The 17,528-nt window shown below is 39.5% G+C and overlaps 1 protein-coding gene across 1 annotated transcript in view; it reads left to right on the top strand.

Annotated features, from left to right (window-relative positions):
- Positions 1-17,528, top strand: part of PTPRR (protein tyrosine phosphatase receptor type R) — a 260,911-nt gene that overhangs the window by 216,332 nt on the left and 27,051 nt on the right. The window contains 4 exon segments of the mRNA XM_034644175.1: positions 1,691-1,770; positions 2,215-2,352; positions 11,028-11,138; positions 12,498-12,655. Of these exon segments, the coding sequence (XP_034500066.1) occupies positions 1,691-1,770; positions 2,215-2,352; positions 11,028-11,138; positions 12,498-12,655 (487 nt within the window).

Here is a 17,528-nt window from a genome sequence, read left to right as displayed (position 1 = left end):
TTCCCTTACTCAGTCCTATGGTGCATTCTTGTTTAAAAAGTATTTGGAAACCTCTAAATATGTGGAAATCTTATAAATTACCAATTTCCAAACTAAATTTAGCTAGATGAGGAAGCTGTTTCTAAGCAGTTTATAGGGCTGAGTTCCCGATGAACCATATACATGGTAGGCATTATAAAAACTGAAGGGAGGGGGCCTCTTTTTGAGTCTCACTGGAGTAGAGCTCTTGTGGAAACTTCTAATAGTCAGTGGATACTGAAAAGGAATGAAAGTTTTCCTGTCCCCTTTGCCAAGAAGGAAAAAGAATCTAGAAAGTCAAAAACAATGTTTCAACTCTAATAGGAATGAATTCTGATATTAAACACTCTATGAGCCGCATACCAGAAAGAAATCACAAAGGATACAAAAGTTAGTTTCCAAAAAAAAAGTTTATTAAATACAGTTCTTGCCTTCAAGGGGTTCAGTACTATTCATTGAGGGCAGGCAAAAATTTAAGCACTTAAAATATAAGATGGTAAATATTTAAATAATACATGAAAAAAAATGAACCACAATAGGCTTATTTGGTTTAGATCAACAAAAGAGTCATTGATGGCATCAGCAAGAGGGGTCTCTTCATAAAACTAAGGTTAGGGTAGACTGGGGGTACACAAGGAGGACTGAATTGTAGAGAAGGGGGTAAGAACAGTGGGTATGATAAACTCTCACAGGTTTACCTGTCTAGAGAAGAACAGTCATAAAACAATTAGAGTGGAATGCATAGAACTGACTTCTTAAAAAATGGGAAGGACCATTTAATTAAATGGAATAGACATTTACTGAGTGTCTACTGTATATATAAGCACTGTCCTAAACGCTAAGCCTTAGAAATAATGAAAAATCTCTGTCTTTGCCTTTAAGAGGCTCAGAGTGGGACAGACTAAAGAAATCATAAAGAGATGATTTGATCTTAATTCATTTATGTAAACGTTGGTAAAAATAACTACCATATTGTCCATAACACTGTGTTTTGCAAAGAGCCTTTCAACTTCTTGATGGAAGGTGATTTGAGCAGTTAAGACAGTGTTGCGGCACCATAGCAATCTACTTAATATCAGATTTTCCTGCTGTAGGTGGACAAAATGCCACACATGGTAACTAAAGACAGCTTCTTTAGGGAGAGCGGATTCAGGCCAGACCAAGTGTTTGTTGTTGGGCAGAAGAGAAGAACGAAGTGAGGAGGAAAACCTGGTGCAAATTCCAAATCCAAAGAATAAGAAAAGGAGCGAAATGAGAAATGGGGTCAAAAATCAAAAACCCACAGATAAATGATNGCAGAAGAGAAGAACGAAGTGAGGAGGAAAACCTGGTGCAAATTCCAAATCCAAAGAATAAGAAAAGGAGCGGAAATGAGAAATGGGGTCAAAAATCAAAAACCCACAGATAAATGACATGATGAATAAACTCATCATCTCAAACTTACGGGCAAGATTTGTGTTAAGGGACAGGGGCCAAGATGGGCCCAATTGTCCCTCAATAAACACAGGCAGATCAAGAGACAGACACATAGATGCTTCTGCAACAAACATTGACACGAGCCAGATGGTCGGTATATAAATTAACAAGCGTGCTATGTACAGTTATTGGTGTTCTAAGGAGCTTCACAAAGAGTAAATTTGTCTAATGCATTCCTTCCTGTTTTCTTCATTAGATCCCCTCAGCAGAGTGTGTTTAAGACCAAAAAATGTAACTGATTCTTTGAGCACCTACATTAATGCTAATTATATTAGGGTAAGTAAGTAAATATAAATTTCTTTCTGATGAGCATGTCGACTTACTATTTGGAATTGAGTTGTTTGTTTGGTTTGTTTCCCTCAGAGTGGATTAATTTTGATATAACTTGGTTACTAGCAAGCTCATTTGTTTGTTTCGTCATAATTGACATTGATAGCGGGTCCTTTACCTTGAGTCTTCCTTTCCCGTGCGTCTCTGGCTGCAGTGCTCTGGGCGCTAGGGGGTGCTCTGGTGAGAACGGGGCGTTATGCCCCTCACTATTATATGCTGTGCTTGACTTGCTGGGAGAACAGCCAGATGAATCGTGCTAGCATCAGTGAAGCCTCGAAAGCTTGTGTTGCTTTTGGACTAGTAGAGCCATTTTGTTCTGAACTTGTTCTAAACTTTCAGTGCAAGGCATGCATTTCAAATCCGATATTTTTGTCTCTTTACTCTACCCAGGGCTACAGTGGCAAAGAGAAAGCATTCATCGCCACTCAGGGCCCCATGATCAACACCGTGAATGATTTCTGGCAGATGGTTTGGCAGGAAGACAGTCCCGTGATTGTCATGATCACAAAACTCAAAGAAAAAAATGAGGTATGACCTTTACCCAAATAGTGAATCTTAAATTTCTGTTGCTATAGAAGAGATATTGTATAAGGAAAATTGCCATGTACTTAAGAACAGATTTAAGATGGAAACTTTAAGATATTTAAAAACAAGTTCACTTCATGCTTCCAAGAATGGTCATTGGTGTCATTGTCTGAATGGCAGCTTTCTATCAGAATAATCAATATACTTGACATACATGTGTCTCACATATCTCTGTAAGGAAATGAGGGGATATGAATTATCACTCTGATTTATAAGCAGGCAAATAAAAAATTGTTCATTCATTTCTCAAGTAATTTTTGAGCATTTACTATGTGACAGATACTACTTTAGTTGTTGGTAATATAGTAGTAAACAAAACACACAGAGATTGTAACTTTCTAATGGCCAAGACAGATTAAAAAACAATAAACATAATAAATTCATCAAACTGTAGCAATTAGAAAAGCTAAATGGTATGGGAGAGGGAAGGTAAAGTAGGCTAAAGAGATTGGGTGTGCTGAGCTGTAGGAGGGATGAGAGGGGAAGAGTAAGCTTTCGTATTACATAGGGTGGGAGGGGTGAAGCCCCACTAAGCAAGGGAGATTTGAAAAAAAGATTTGAAGGAAGTTACAAAAGCGGGGGCGCCTGGGTGGCACAGCGGTTGGGCGTCTGCCTTCGGCCCAGGGCGTGATCCCGGTGGTGTCGGATCGAGCCCCACATCAGGTTCCTCTGCTGTGAGCCTGCTTCTTCCTCTCCCACTCCCCCTGCTTGTGTTCCCTCTCTCGCTGGCAGTCTCTATCTCTGTCAAGTAAATAAATAAAATCTTTAAAAAAAAAAAAAGGAAGTTACAAAAGCCAAGCAACTTTTTCAATATCTTTGTAATAAGAAGTCCGGAAGAGAGACAAAGTTAGATTCCATTTCCATACGGGCAGTCTTTCTTAAGGGCCTAGCTTACAGAACACTCATTCGGTACTTTACATCATGAAAGCAGAATTGCGTAATTTGCAAAGGGTGCTATGTACTGCTTACATTTTAAGGCGTCTTATTGGAATCATTTACAGTCTGATTTGAGTCAGCATTTGTGTTTGCTTTCTTGTCACAATTACTGTATCAGGGCTTCATGATGATAATAAGAATTTAAGAACACTGAGCTTTCCCTTATACCTTTTTGGTGAGTTGTAAGCTTTGAGTATAGTATAATTTGTGCTAATCAAGAAAATCCAGGCTCACAAGCAGCAAATTGTAAGTTTTGTAAAGCTTGCTGTCTTCTTTCATTTTTGCTACAATAGATAAAGGATTTCTTTTCTGAAATCTGTCCTAGAAAAAAAGTAAATTTTGGGCTAGTGGATGAAGCTATGTACTTAATTAACTATTTAGCTTACTAAATAAATATATTTCTATGACTCTTGTATGAAAACCTGCGGTGGCATAATAAAAATAGCCCCTAATCTTCTCAGCTGTTTCACCCATATCAATCTATCAACACATCAGGCCACTGATAATTCCTGCACAGCTGTTTAATATCCACACCATTTTGCCTTTATTTTACCTAGTCAGAAAAGACTCCTTAAGTTTAAAAGGTGTATTCTCTGTGTATATACATCCCTGCATACAGACAGGTTAGATAATCTGAAAAACCTCCCGTTACAAAACTAGTCTTACTAGATAAAATTTAAAATAGCATAAAATATAAAATATAAATTAGCAACATTTCCTAGATCTGAGTGGACTGCATTACTCATTATTAAAATTAAACATTCCTTTTTGTTCAGCCCTTCCATGATGTAAATATAATACTATAGAGGAAACTTTGATGTTTTACAGATAAAATAGTAAAATAAAAATAGCATGGCTCACAGAGCTTGGGGGGAAAAGTGTCCCAGCAGTCAAAAACTGAATAAAAGGCGTAAAGCCAGAGAATTATGGGTTACTTGTGCTTTAATGGCAATACAAGAACTGGAGACAAAGTCTTGGGCTTGCAGGAGCCAAGAGCTGGAATGGAGACCTTCCATAGAGCGAGCTCCTGCAAGGGCTGTGGCTTCAGTAAAAAGGTGAACCACAAAAATAAACCTGCCAACCAAAATAGGACTATAAGAGGAAATTAATCCATCTAAATCTGGTCTTCTCGTGGGATAGATATAAAAAGGTTCTCTATAGTCTTCAGCATTCGCAAATCAGGAAATGCCAAGTAGAACAATTAATATAAAAAGTAATCCTGGATTGATAACGCTCTGTGGCACTTTACAGTAACAAAGGCAAAAGCCTCCTGGTGCATACACTCTCAGGATTTGCATCACAGAATTTCAACAGGAAAAGCCCAGCCAAACATAAGCTCACAAGTCAAAATTATGAGACAACACAAGTAAATAAACAACATAAGGGAAAATCAGATGAAGCAACAAATAGGTAAAGTAGACCCATAAGAAATGAAAATAATAGAAACTATAAATACAGGCTATTTTTTTTATATATATATAATTAAGCACACAAAACATAAGATTAGAAACTTGACCGGGGAACAAGTTACTACCAAAAAAGACTAGGGAGATGTAAAAACAAACAAAAGAGTCCTAGAAATAAATATTATATAAATATTAAAATTTAAAAAGAACAGCTCATTAGACAGGTATGATAGCAGGCTAGACACAGCTAAATAAAAATAATGACTGGATTACAAATAGAGCTAAGGAAATTCCCCGGAAGATTGAAATGACCAAAAATACAAAAGAAAGTTTAAGATCTAGAGGGCAGTATGTCAATGTCCAATGTATATATAATGGATATTTTAGAAGAAGAAAAAAGAGAATATAAGAAAAGAAGTAATATTTTAGGAAATAGTGGCCAGGAATTTTCCAGAAGTGATGAAAGACATGAGTTGTCAGATTTGAGAAGCCCCATAAATCCTAGGCTAGTAAGAAAAAATAAATCCACGACTAGATACAACTATGAAATTAAAGAGCACTACAGAGATGGTTTTAACAACAGAGTAACTAACAAATGGCTTCTCCTGGCAGCCATGGAAGCCAAAAATCAGAACAGTTTAGCAACATTGTTTTGATCTGAGTAGAATGCATTACTCATTAATTTAAAATTAAAAATTCCTTTCTGTCCAGACTCTCCATGATGTAAATATAATTCTACAGAGGAAACTTTGATGTTTTACAGATCAAAATGATACTGAGAAATCTGGCTCAAAAGAAATATGCAGTAAGCTTCACACTACCAGGAAAATGCTGTTTACCAAAAATGTGCCAACTTTCAATTGTGTTGAGCGTCATTGTTTGGAATAGACAAAAATCATTTCCTCCCAAAAAAATGAAGGTGGAGTTATCTTTAGAAATTCCCAGGCTTTATGTTCTCATGAACCTTTCTACTTTCTAATAAATAAATGAATAATTGCCAAGCTCTTATTTAATAATCCCAGTATTCTCATATCACCAATAGTTACTACCAAATCATTTCTAATCATTCATTTGTTCACTGGTGTGGCACTTTTAATTTCCTTCAAGAATTTTTCCCCTGCATTCACAACTTGGCAAACTGGCGCAGGAGATCCAGCTTTCGGCCTATCTCGACTTTCGACATACCTTCCTCACGAAGCTTCACCATTACTAGCTTTTAATTGAAAGCGAAAGATGTATGATTCTTCCTTTCACGTGCACGCTAAGAGGCCGTTGTAGTGTTATTAACTGGCCTCATTGCCATATTGTTGTGTCTCAGGGAATAGGGAAACCCCAGGGGAGGGAGAGACATGGGAAATGGCCGGTCAATGGAGCAGTCAGAACACACCCACGTATCGATTCAGTTCGTGGTCTTAGATAGGCAGAGTTCATGGAACCCCAAAACAATAATAGTAGCACCAAAGATCACTGATCACAGATGACCATACAAAATGTAATAATAATAAAAAAGTTTGAAATATATGAGAAGTATCAAAATGTGACATGGAGACATGAAGAGAGCAAAAACTGTTGGAAAAATGGTACCAATAAACTCCAGGAAGGAGTTTCCAGGAGGGCTTGCCCCAAACCTTCAATTTGTAAAAAATGCAGGGTCTACAAAGCACGTAAAGTGAAGTTCAATAAAACGAGGTATGCCTGTACCAGAATGAAAAAACAAACAACAATAAAAAAGAAAAAAGCCAAGCAAACCGAGTCTCAGCACCAAGTGTCTGTCAGTCCAAACAAGGTCAAGGAAGGTAATGTTGAAGGCCAGCCTGGCAGGTAGACAGTGGAGGGTGCTGACCCATTTTCAGCTTTCCTGGAGGACCAGAATTAGCTATTATAATATCTGAGAGGCAGCCTGGCCTAGCACTGCCCAGCAATGCAGGGCAGCCTAGTCTCATTCCCGTTTCCTATGCTTATACTGCCCAAGCAATTAAGGGTGTCCCGAAATTCAGAGGCTGACGGCTCTCAAGCAAAATCACTCATCTGTCCTTTCAAATATGCTTATATTTCAAATATAACTGCACCTTAATTTTTTTTAAGAAATTATTTATTTGTCAGAGAGAGCACAAGCAGGGGGAGCAGCAGGCAGAGGGAGAAGTACGTTCCCCGCTGAGCAGGGAGCCCAATGCAGGACTCGATCCCAGAGCCCTGGGATCATGACCTGAGCCGAAGGCAGGCGCTTAACCGACTGAGCCACCCAGGCATCCCTGCACCTTAATTTTTAATTTGCTAGGTTTTATTCAATTGTTGTAGCCTGCTTTACTTCTAACTATAGTTAGAAGCTATCTTATTTGATGCAATTAGCCAAAAAAGTTTTAAAAAATCACAAAAACAACAAAACTCTAATGCTTTACTTTAAGACATCTGCATTTGTTCACATTAAAATTTGTTCATTTTTCAAAGGACTTAGTTTGTTTTGTTTTGTTAGTGTTGGTCCGAAGCTGGAGTTCTAGATCATATGGCTTATGTATAAATCATGCCCTTTATACATCATCGAAATTTCCCATTTCAGTTTCTTTAAAATGGATTTATGCATGCAGAATCCTGCGAAGATTTTCCAGTTTTGCGCTAACTTTTATCATTGTCACCTGTACCTGATTTGACTCCAGTTTTTTCTACTGAGTTCTTTTTTGTCCCAATGAAAAACTTATTTAACTTGTACAATTATTTCCTAGAACAATTCCCTTTTTCTCTGCACCTTCCTGTTTCGTTAGCTTATGTTAAATTACTGGGCTTACTAATGAGTTACAATTTGAATGTAAGTACCCCTTGGCGAACGCTGACAGCTCCCCATAGTAACCAAAGTACGAAGCTGAGTAGGAGAGCCGCCGGGGAACATTGTGTTGCGTGAGCACCAGCCTACGACACAGAGAGAAGGAAAGCCACTGGTTAATGCTGTGGCAAAGTAGGGTTTGTTAAGAGACAGTGGATATCAAAGATAGAAAGTTGAATTTTTAAAATGATATTTGCTCTGAGAGTTCTAGTTCCCAAGAGACTTTCCCAGAGCCGCCTACCAGAACACCTGAACTTCAGTTTCCTCTGCTGTCAAATGAAAAATAATAATAATAATAATACTTAACCCAGTGTACCTAATTCACACGATTGTGGAAGCGATTAAGTGATATGTTGGTGAAAATATTCATAATAATAGCTGCACCTGCGTTGGTGATATTTCATTGGAACATCAGGAATGAAAGTAACTATAATAACTGTAGGCAATCTGACCCATCCTATTCCTCTCACATGCTAATATAACCCAAATAAAACTGACCATCTTCTTTTTATTTATTTAGAGCCACTGTCTATGTGATGATACATGTCTTTAGCTCAGAGAGCAGAGTCTCTTTGATTTTAAATGCATAGAATTCAAAAAGAAAGTAACTTAAAAATAGATTTTTTTTCTCAGGCAACTAAACTACTAGCTAGACCTCCTTCCTCTCTATACACAAATAGCTCTAATGTGGTGGAAGTGAGAGGGAGGGTCAAAGAAAAAAAAAGATTATAAAAATATAGGAGTTTGCATTGCTTTGCATTGCATTCTACTTTTGCAATAAGCCACTAATTATGAAGAACCGGTTGATGTCCAGAATCTTTACAGTCAGGGTTCACTAATTACTTGTTTGTACAGGAGACACATGAGCCTCTGAAAACCTCTCTTTCCTCCAAATTATGAATTTTTGGAATTAATGGATGATTTCATGGAAAGGATCAGCCCAGTTAGCAAAGAATAGTGATAATTTGGGGTTATATTCTGTGAGATAGCATGCTTTTTTGAATTACCTACCATTAGTGGGGTTTCACGATATTATCTGTAAGAGAGCATTTCCCTTCCTTGCATTTTCTGCCTTTCATATCATTGTTAGTGCCACAATAAAGAACCCCTAAAAAGCTGTTCGCAAAAGTAATTCGAACATGAACTTGTGCTCTTTAAACAACTACATTTGCAGCTCTCCCCCACCTCACATTCAAAAGCACCCACACTTATCTGGTCTCTTTTTCTATGTGCTCCAAAAAGGGGGAAAAATGTATTCAGTGTGTAAAAATAAGCTATTGTATCTCAGAAAGGAGATGGGATGCTAATTAAGGGTTGTTTGAATGAACAAGTCACATTGCATTGTCTACTGGGAGCTGACTGCCAATTGCATTTTTGGTAAAGAGTCAAGAAAAACATTCAAGAGGGCCCCGGCAAGCTTGAGAGAGAACCGAGCAGCGCTTCCATTTATCAAGTAGGTGCACAAGCCTGTTCGAGTATTGTTAAGAGTCAGGGTGCAGGCTTTGAGCTCCTGCCTTGCAGCTTTTTCCTACCGGTTTCAAGAGCCACCTTCCCAAAGAGGGGCCTGCTGCTCAGGGCTCATCGTGGACAATGGGGCACGTATGCCAGACTGCTGGACCGCTGAATGCCTCTTTCTTTGTTCAATACCTTTTTCAAGATTCTTTGTCACTGTTCTTGGATGCATCCAGGAGGCATGGGTTTTAAGATACACAATAGCTCGGGGCTCACAGCGAAATAATTGATGCTTCATTGAAAGAAACCAGGCAAATTGGTTAGTATGATGCTCTTTAACAAACCTGGGAAATTTGAGACACTTGGCACTAGTAAATGAGGAGAGAAATACATTGCTTTATTTTTAAAAGGTTTCTTGATGTGAATGTTCTGTCAGCCAGAGTATGCTTCAGCCTGATTGCTGCTGGTCGCTGGTCTTGGGTGTGGGGTGGCATGTAAATAGAGGTGAAAATGATTTACTTTGTTTGGAAAAGGACCAGGACAGAGAGGATGCAAATGTGTTTTTATTGTAATGGATGAAAGAAACACTGATTCCATCCTGGCTCTGGTGTGTGGAGTGGTTAGTACTTAGCCTGACAGACTCCCCGAGGTGTGTTTCTGATACTTTACGTGTCTTTTCCTGAAGCTCTGTACATCTGTGATTCTTTCTTTGGCTGCTCTTTTGAATCTCTAAGTTCTTAATTTTTTCAAGTGTGGTCCTGTGCCTTTGACCTTAGATGTGAAAATACCAGTTTCCTGGGGACTAAAAGGTCCCGACCGAAGGCAGTTTCTCTATAAATGGGAAGGAATTTCGTTATGAATGTGCATCTATGTTTGCAAGAAAATGATAAGTTCTATTTAAACAATATTTCTAGAGTTAACATTGCTTCTCTGGGCACTTGGAATAAAACATCAACTTTCACACTTTACTTTCTTCCATTGAAATATATGGTCAGAATTCATAGGGTTTTTTGTAGCTGTTTAAAAGGCAAAATAATAAATAATATGAGCCTATATGTATGCTTGAATCTCGTCTTGTATTTTTCTTTTAATAATGTAGCTTGGATATAATAATAATACAATCTTTAATGCATGATCTAATGTATAGTGAAGTAATGATTGAATCATTTAGATCAAAAACCTAAAATTGGAACAATAAGAAGAAGAACAATGTTTTTAAATGCTTACTGTATGTCTGGCTTTGTCCTAAGTGCTTTTCATATAGTAAGTGATGAGTAAACTGAGGCCACAGAGATTGACTTTCTTACAGATGCTCAGCTAATAATAAGTGGCAAAACCAAAATTTAGACCTAGGTTCTATGGCTCCAAAGCCTGCACCTTAACTACCATGTTATAATGCCTCAGTTGCAATATAATTATTATTACTCTTATTAAACCCTTCAAAGAGGATCCATTATAAAAACAGTTTTTTTAAATAATTTTCTTATACATTTATTTCAATCGACCCTATAGGTGAAAAGACCATTGGCCTTGGAAAATATAATACCATACATGCATCAATGATCATTTTATCCTCTTTACATACCAGGGAACCTTCATTCTGTGGCATGTAACACATTAGAGATACCCTCAATAGATGCTTCAGCTTCGAGCAGGAAGACGTGACTTGGCTCAATCATTGTGAAAAAAACATTCCTTTTATTTCATCACATGATAAAGTCTAATATTTAGATTTTTTTAATTTCTTAATTCTTCATTTCTCAATTTAGTTCTTAGTTTCAGGTTTTGGGAAATTTTGCCCCCTTTTTGTATGGGATTAGTAGCAATAGTGTTTGTACATTTCCAGCCTTATAAAATCGATACCTGATATTTTTAGAATTAATTAAATAAATAATTAATTTAATTAATTAAATAAATAAATATCATCTTGAGATGATAAATAAAAAGTACTCCAAGGCCAGTGAAATCACTAATATCTGCTGTGTTCTTATTTTCTCCTCTTCCAGAAATGTGTGCTATACTGGCCAGAAAAGAGAGGAATATATGGGAAAGTCGAGGTCCTGGTCATCAGTGTAAATGAATGTGACAACTACACTGTTCGAAACCTTGTCTTAAAGGTAGGCTGATGTAACTGGAGCTATGTACAGAGTGGCTGAATAGGACAGGACTACATTTCTCCTTTGAAATTATTTATCCTAATAAGTACTGCAGATCCAATTTACAAAAATAGTGCCAAGATCAAAGAGAAATGATAATCATCCCCTCATGTCATCAGCTACTCTCAGTATGTGGAATAATTAAATTAATGTACATAGGCATTAAGGAAATTCACTAAGTAGGATACTGTGATCTTCTAATTTCTATAAACAAAACATCCCTGATTTAACCTTCTGAATGCCTTTAACTAAAGGTTTGTACTGGAGCCTTTATCATGATTGGGGCGGGGAGGGAAGGGGGAAGTTTGTTATTTTTTCGTTTGTCGTTTTTTGTTTTTGGGGTTTTTTTTTTTTTACGTGGCTTTGGTCTAAGCAGCTTTTAGTAAGGCCTGGAAACCGTGAAAGAGAAAATCTGTGCTTGTGGGTGGCTGTGGGAGGCAAGACAAACCTGAAGTGTTGATGAGATCTTCCCAAACTTGGAGTTACAGTAACTTATGGGGACTTTCCCCAGACCAGATTATGTCATACCGAAGTTATCTTACTGAAATTACGGAACATTGCCATGGTATTGTTTTTGCTTCTAGAGAACAATCATCTCAAAGATTTCAGTCCTATCTAGAGCCTCGCTGCTGGAACAGAAGCATCACAGAGAGCAGGGGCAGTGCTGCACTGAGGGTTTTACAGGGAAATTCAAGATAGGAAGGCACCCTTTCAACACATGCCCTCGAGTGTGCCGGCCCCTCCGCCCCCCGGGCACTGGGTTATGAGATGATGTACGTAGACCCTCACTCAAAGCTTGTCTAGTTTAGTGACCCCTGCTAGCTCCTTTACTCCTGGGACTCCTCGCTCCTGCTAAAGACTGCAATTTGGGATGAATGCAGAAAGTCAAATGTAGGGGCCAAGTATAAAATTAAGTGTTCCTCCGTGGGCTACTATGTTTATCATCGCTTGTCAAGAATGTTCAAAGAGCAGGAAACACACTATATTCCAATTCCCCCTCAGCTTCCTTTGCATTTGCCATTCTGTTTATTACAACAAATCGCAAACATATAGACTGCCTAGGTTTCATATGCATTTTCGATTTTAAATATATAATTCACATTGACTAGAGGCGAGACTGTCGAACCAGGACATCAGCCTATGTATAGTCATGTTTTCTCAAGGTAGGAGAGTACGCTTCAGCAATCTCCCAGATTTTTTTTTCCATCCAGAAGTAAGTTGCCAGCAAGATGGGAGTGATAGAAGGCATTCAGTATTGTGGTTTGGATGACTTTAGTTCCACAAGTAAATGAGGCATTTGGTGGCTATTGCTATTTTCAGCAAGGAAGCCACACCCAGCATGTGAAACATTACTGGTACACCTCATGGCCCGATCACAAGACCCCAGACAGTGCTCAGCCTCTTCTGCAGCTCATGCTGGACGTCGAAGAAGATAGACTTGCTTCCACGGGCCGGGGGCCTGTGGTTGTCCACTGCAGGTAAGGGATGAACTGTCCTTTCTGCCTAAGCAACTGTCTGTCCTCCGTACAGTCAATGAGCGGGTGGAAGTGGGGTGGTGTTTCCTGGCTGTGTGACTTTATTGGTAAATTCAGTATTTATTGAAATTGGTTACTTCTGCATATTTGAGTTTTGATCGAGATGCTACATTCCAGAAATGCTGTGTTGTCGTCGGGGCAAACAGCAAACAGCAACGACACCGTAGAGAGCACAGCACTTCTACTCCAGTGGCTCAGGGGGCAGGGGACTTTATTCAGCCCTCGACCTGGAAAATTACATTGATTTGTTTAGTCTCATCAGGCTTGTTGACGCTAGGGATGGCACGTGTTCAAAAATTGTCAGTGGCTTTTTTATTGTTTCAAGATGGCACCTGAACCATGTTTGAATGGTATCTTGATACCATGTATTATTATGTCAAATGGGGTGAAAACCGGTCAGCTAATTTAAAAGTGATTTCATTAAAAAAAAAAAAACAGGTGGAAATAAATTTATGAAGGGGGAAGTGGGTAAGTGGTCGTTCACCCAAAGGAGGACAAAGTGTTGTTACCAGAACGTGGGGTATTGGAGGCTAGGCAGACAAAAGCAACAGAGGTCCGTGGTGGTTCCCTTCCCTAACATCTAGCTTAAAACTCTCCTCTCATAACTGATACCTCATTCCCCTTTTCCTTTTAGTGTGCCCAAACAAAAGCAAATCACTTTAAACTTATTTATATAACCAGCCATGTATGCTTCATACTTCGTCAAAATAATTTATGTTGCTTTAACTTCCTAAGTCTTGCAAGATAGCATTTGATGATATTTTTAATAAATAAAATATAATTACTTCAAACTATAACTTTAGCCTCCTTCTTTGAACCTCTGTCGTTTAATTAAGAGTGAAATTCACTGTGTATCTATGTATCCAAAGGAGTCATTATCCAGTTTCTAGCATTAGGCCTTATCATGAACTTCACTTGGGGGTGAGGAAAGACAGCCTAATGGGTCATGTTTTAGGGCTGGAAACGTCCTCCACCCAAAATCATAAAACACTCAGGATATCTAAAACGAACGAGCTGTTTCCCCTATAAAACCGGTCCCCCTGCTGATGACTATTTCTAAGAATAAGACCAGCTTTTTTCCAAGCACTCAACATCTAATGTTGACAGTTATCTTTGGCCCTTCTCTCAACTCCAGCCTCAGTATCTAATCAGTCACCAGATTGGCTTTCCCTTCAAAGCTTCTCCCATAATCATCACTTCCTGTCCAACCACCCAAGTTCAGGCCCTAATGACCTCATCCATGTATTTTAGAAGTAGTCGGCTAATTGCACAAACACACCCCACTTCCCCGTGCCCCACCCCAGCACAGCCTACCCCATCCACTGCTCTTGCATGATGTTCCTAAAATCCTCCTTTATCATATGGAATCCCTGCTCAGCACTTCTCAATGGCACCCCATTGCCTAGAGCAAAAGATCTTAACCTTGGGTCTATGGATAAACCACAGGGGTCACTGAACTCCTTGAAATTACTTTAACAAATTGGAGTACATAGAGTGATGAGGGTTTTTCCGGGGATTGAAATTCATAGTTTTTATCAAATTCTCATCAACAGCAAGAAAAAGCAAAGCACCACTATTTTAGAGGACAAAGTCCAAACCTCTTAGCTTTCCATGTAAGATCCTTTATAGGCCCCAGCGTGCCTGCGCAGTCTTATTTGCCGCTATTTCTCTAAGATACCTTTCTCTTCAGGCCAAGCTAGTCTAGTCACTATCGCACATCATCCATCCTATTCTGCAGCAATTCTTTCTTAATACTATTCTCATACATGGAATAGTCCCTCTCATTCACGGTAACCAAAATGTCTGCCATTCATAGGTACAGTTCAAATCCTATCTCTTTAGTGAAGCAAACTCTTTATAGACTCTTCAACTTAAAGGGAACCCCTTCCACCCCTGAATTCCTCTGCACTCCCATTCAATAAGAAACAAGTGCCAACAGGCATCTGGGTGGCTAAGTTGGCTAAGCATCGGCCCTCGGCTCAGGTCATGATCTCAGGGTTCTGGGATGGAGCGCCATGTTGGGCTACCGGCTCCGCAGGGGCGTTTGCTTCTCCCTCTCCCTCTGCCCCTGCTTGTGCTCTCTCTGTCTCTCTCAAATGAATAAATAAAGTCTAAAAAAAAAAAAAAGAAAGAAAGAAAAGAAAAGAAAACAAGTGCCAAATATGAGAAACAAATGCTATTTGAGGGCTGAGAAGGGAACTATTAATTCAAACTATGAAGCCTGAAGAAAGCCTCTAGGAGTTAGAATAATGTTGAGCAGGATCTTAAAAAATGACCAATGTTTGTGGTTTTAAAGGCTGGTAAGGAGGGCATTTCTGACTGAAGGAATATCATTAACACAGAAAGGAAAGTTGGAAAATGAATGCCATTTTTTGCAGTGATTCATGTAGATGACAAAAATGGCACAAAGGATACAAGGAGGACAGTAAAAAGACCGAACGCGTGAAAGTGAGTCACAGTCGTATTATGCAAGGTCACGAACACCGTGGCGGGGGGCTCAGACACTGCCCGTAACTACTGGGATACATCTACAGTGTTTGAGAAGAGAGTAATATGATCAGATCCCTATTTTAGAAAGATGAACCTAGCAGCTGTGTGTATCGTGAATTAGTCCAGGAAGAGACTCGAGACTTGGCAACCATAATGAGATCATTGCTAACCATGAAGGAAGGAGATGTCGAAAACGTGAGCACAGTTTATAGAAAGGAAAGCATGGATCCCAGAAGCTTCAGTAGCGGTGGAAAATATAAGAATTGGTAACAGATTGGATGTGGGAGGTGAAAGGGGGGAGATGTTGGAGATGGCTCCAAGATTTCGAGGCTGGAAAACTTGTGGCTAACTGGTAATGCCATTGAGGGAAAAGATAATTAATTCTGTTTTAGATACATTGAATTTAGATACACTGAACTGAAGCCAGTGCAAAATAGTAACATCAAGAGTTCCAGCTAAGAGGTAGAATGCTAATCTAGAGTTTAGGAGAAACTTAGGGAATTCAGATGTAAATTTGAGAGAAATTTGCATAAAGACTATTAGTGGTTGAAATCGCTGAAGGGTGGGAGGAGAGGGAGAGGGAGGAGGGATGGGGAGAGAGAGTTAAAGAGAGAATGGCTTGTTAGGTTGATGACTTCCATCTTGGGCAGATGAATGGGCAACCCCTCCTGGACTGGACGGATAGTGTTTCTATTCAACGATCACCTGGATAGAAATGACTCAGAAACATGTGCCTCTGGCCACATCCTTCTCCCAAACTCAACTGAATCTTCAGTTATTCACCGGAATCTTCAACATCAGTATATCCAAGACCAGCCTCCCCTTCACCCAAATCAGCCCTTCTGGAATTCTCCCTTTGTCTCTTTGGCACTACCTTTCTTCCAGTCCCCCAGATTCACATTTGTGATGTGTCTAAGTCTTGCTCCTCCTTTCTACTCCCTATACCTTCCCTAAACTCAGGTCCTCATTATTCTTTGTCGAATAATGACAATGCCTCTTTCACTATTCTCCCTCCACCCGACTCTCCCTATTGCATAGAACTCAATGAGGGAAGGCAGTTTAAGCACTGCTCTGGGCCAGGTTTGTCCTCTGGGCCTAAGAGCTTTTGTCATTGTTGTTGCTAAGCCTGGCTTGCTGTTTCAGATTTAGACATACCCTTTTAAAAGAATATCTTTTATCTTGGAGAGGTGCTTGGGGGGAATGGGTGAAAGAGGGATGGGCATTAAGGAGTGCGCTTGTCATGAAGAGCCCTGGGTGTTGCATGGAATTGTCGAATCACTATGTTGTACCCCTGCGACGAGTATCATACTGGAATTAAAATTTTCAAAAACCAAAAAAATAAAATAAAAGAATATAGTTCATCGTTTCTACTTTTCCTCCACCTTTTTACTCTTTTGTCTTTTCTTTCCAGTGCAGGGATCGGTAGAACGGGATGCTTTATTGCTACAGCCATTGGCTGGGGACAGAAAGAAGAAGGAGTTGTGGATGCACTAAGCATTGTCTGCCAGCTTCGTGTAGACAGGTGAGTGTCTGCCAGCCTGGGGAACAGAGATGGCACGTCAGAGCAGCATTAGGGCTCACAGCCTGATCCAATCAGCCTGACTTGGTAAACGTCGCAGGCTCCAAAGTCTTAAATCGCCATAGAGATTTGTGTAAAACGCGTAGGTATATCTTACATTCAAAAGCCATTGATGAACGTGTTATTTGCAACTCTGACCATCAAGACTGCAAAACCAGAGGCGCCTGCGTGGCTCAGTTGGTGAAGCGCCTGCCTTTGGCTCAGGTCGTGATCTCGGGGTCCTGGGATCGAGTCTCACGTCAGGCTCCCTGCTCAACAAGGAGTCTGCTTCTCCCTCTGCCTCCCTCCCCAGCTCGTGCACACATGCTCCAGCTCTCTTTCTCAAATAAATAAAATCTTAAAAAAAAAAAGTGTACAAAACCAAAAGCTTATGCTTAATCCCTCCTTCTCTCTAATACAGGTTATTTGTGGTGTAGCTGTTCCCTCTCTGTCTTACACTCTTCTTCCTTTATATTTACTCTGCTTTTTCATTGGACTTCACTGAATCATTCATTTTAGGATCCTGATTGTTTAAAATGAGGCATGTGTCACAGTACCAAGAGTCACCTTTTCTTTCAGTCTATTCTTTTTTTTTTTTTAAAGATTTTATTTATTTATTTGACAGAGATAGAGACAGCCAGGGAGAGAGGGAACACAAGCAGGGGGAGTGGGAGAGGAAGAAGCAGGCTCATAGCAGAGGAGCCTGATGTGGGGCTAGATCCCAGAACGCCGGGATCACGCCCTGAGCCGAAGGCAGACGCTTAACCG

This window comes from Ailuropoda melanoleuca, chromosome 15 (genome assembly GCF_002007445.2).
Source record: "Ailuropoda melanoleuca isolate Jingjing chromosome 15, ASM200744v2, whole genome shotgun sequence".
Lineage (NCBI taxonomy): Eukaryota > Metazoa > Chordata > Mammalia > Carnivora > Ursidae > Ailuropoda > Ailuropoda melanoleuca.
This window is presented reverse-complemented; position numbering and strand designations above follow the sequence as displayed.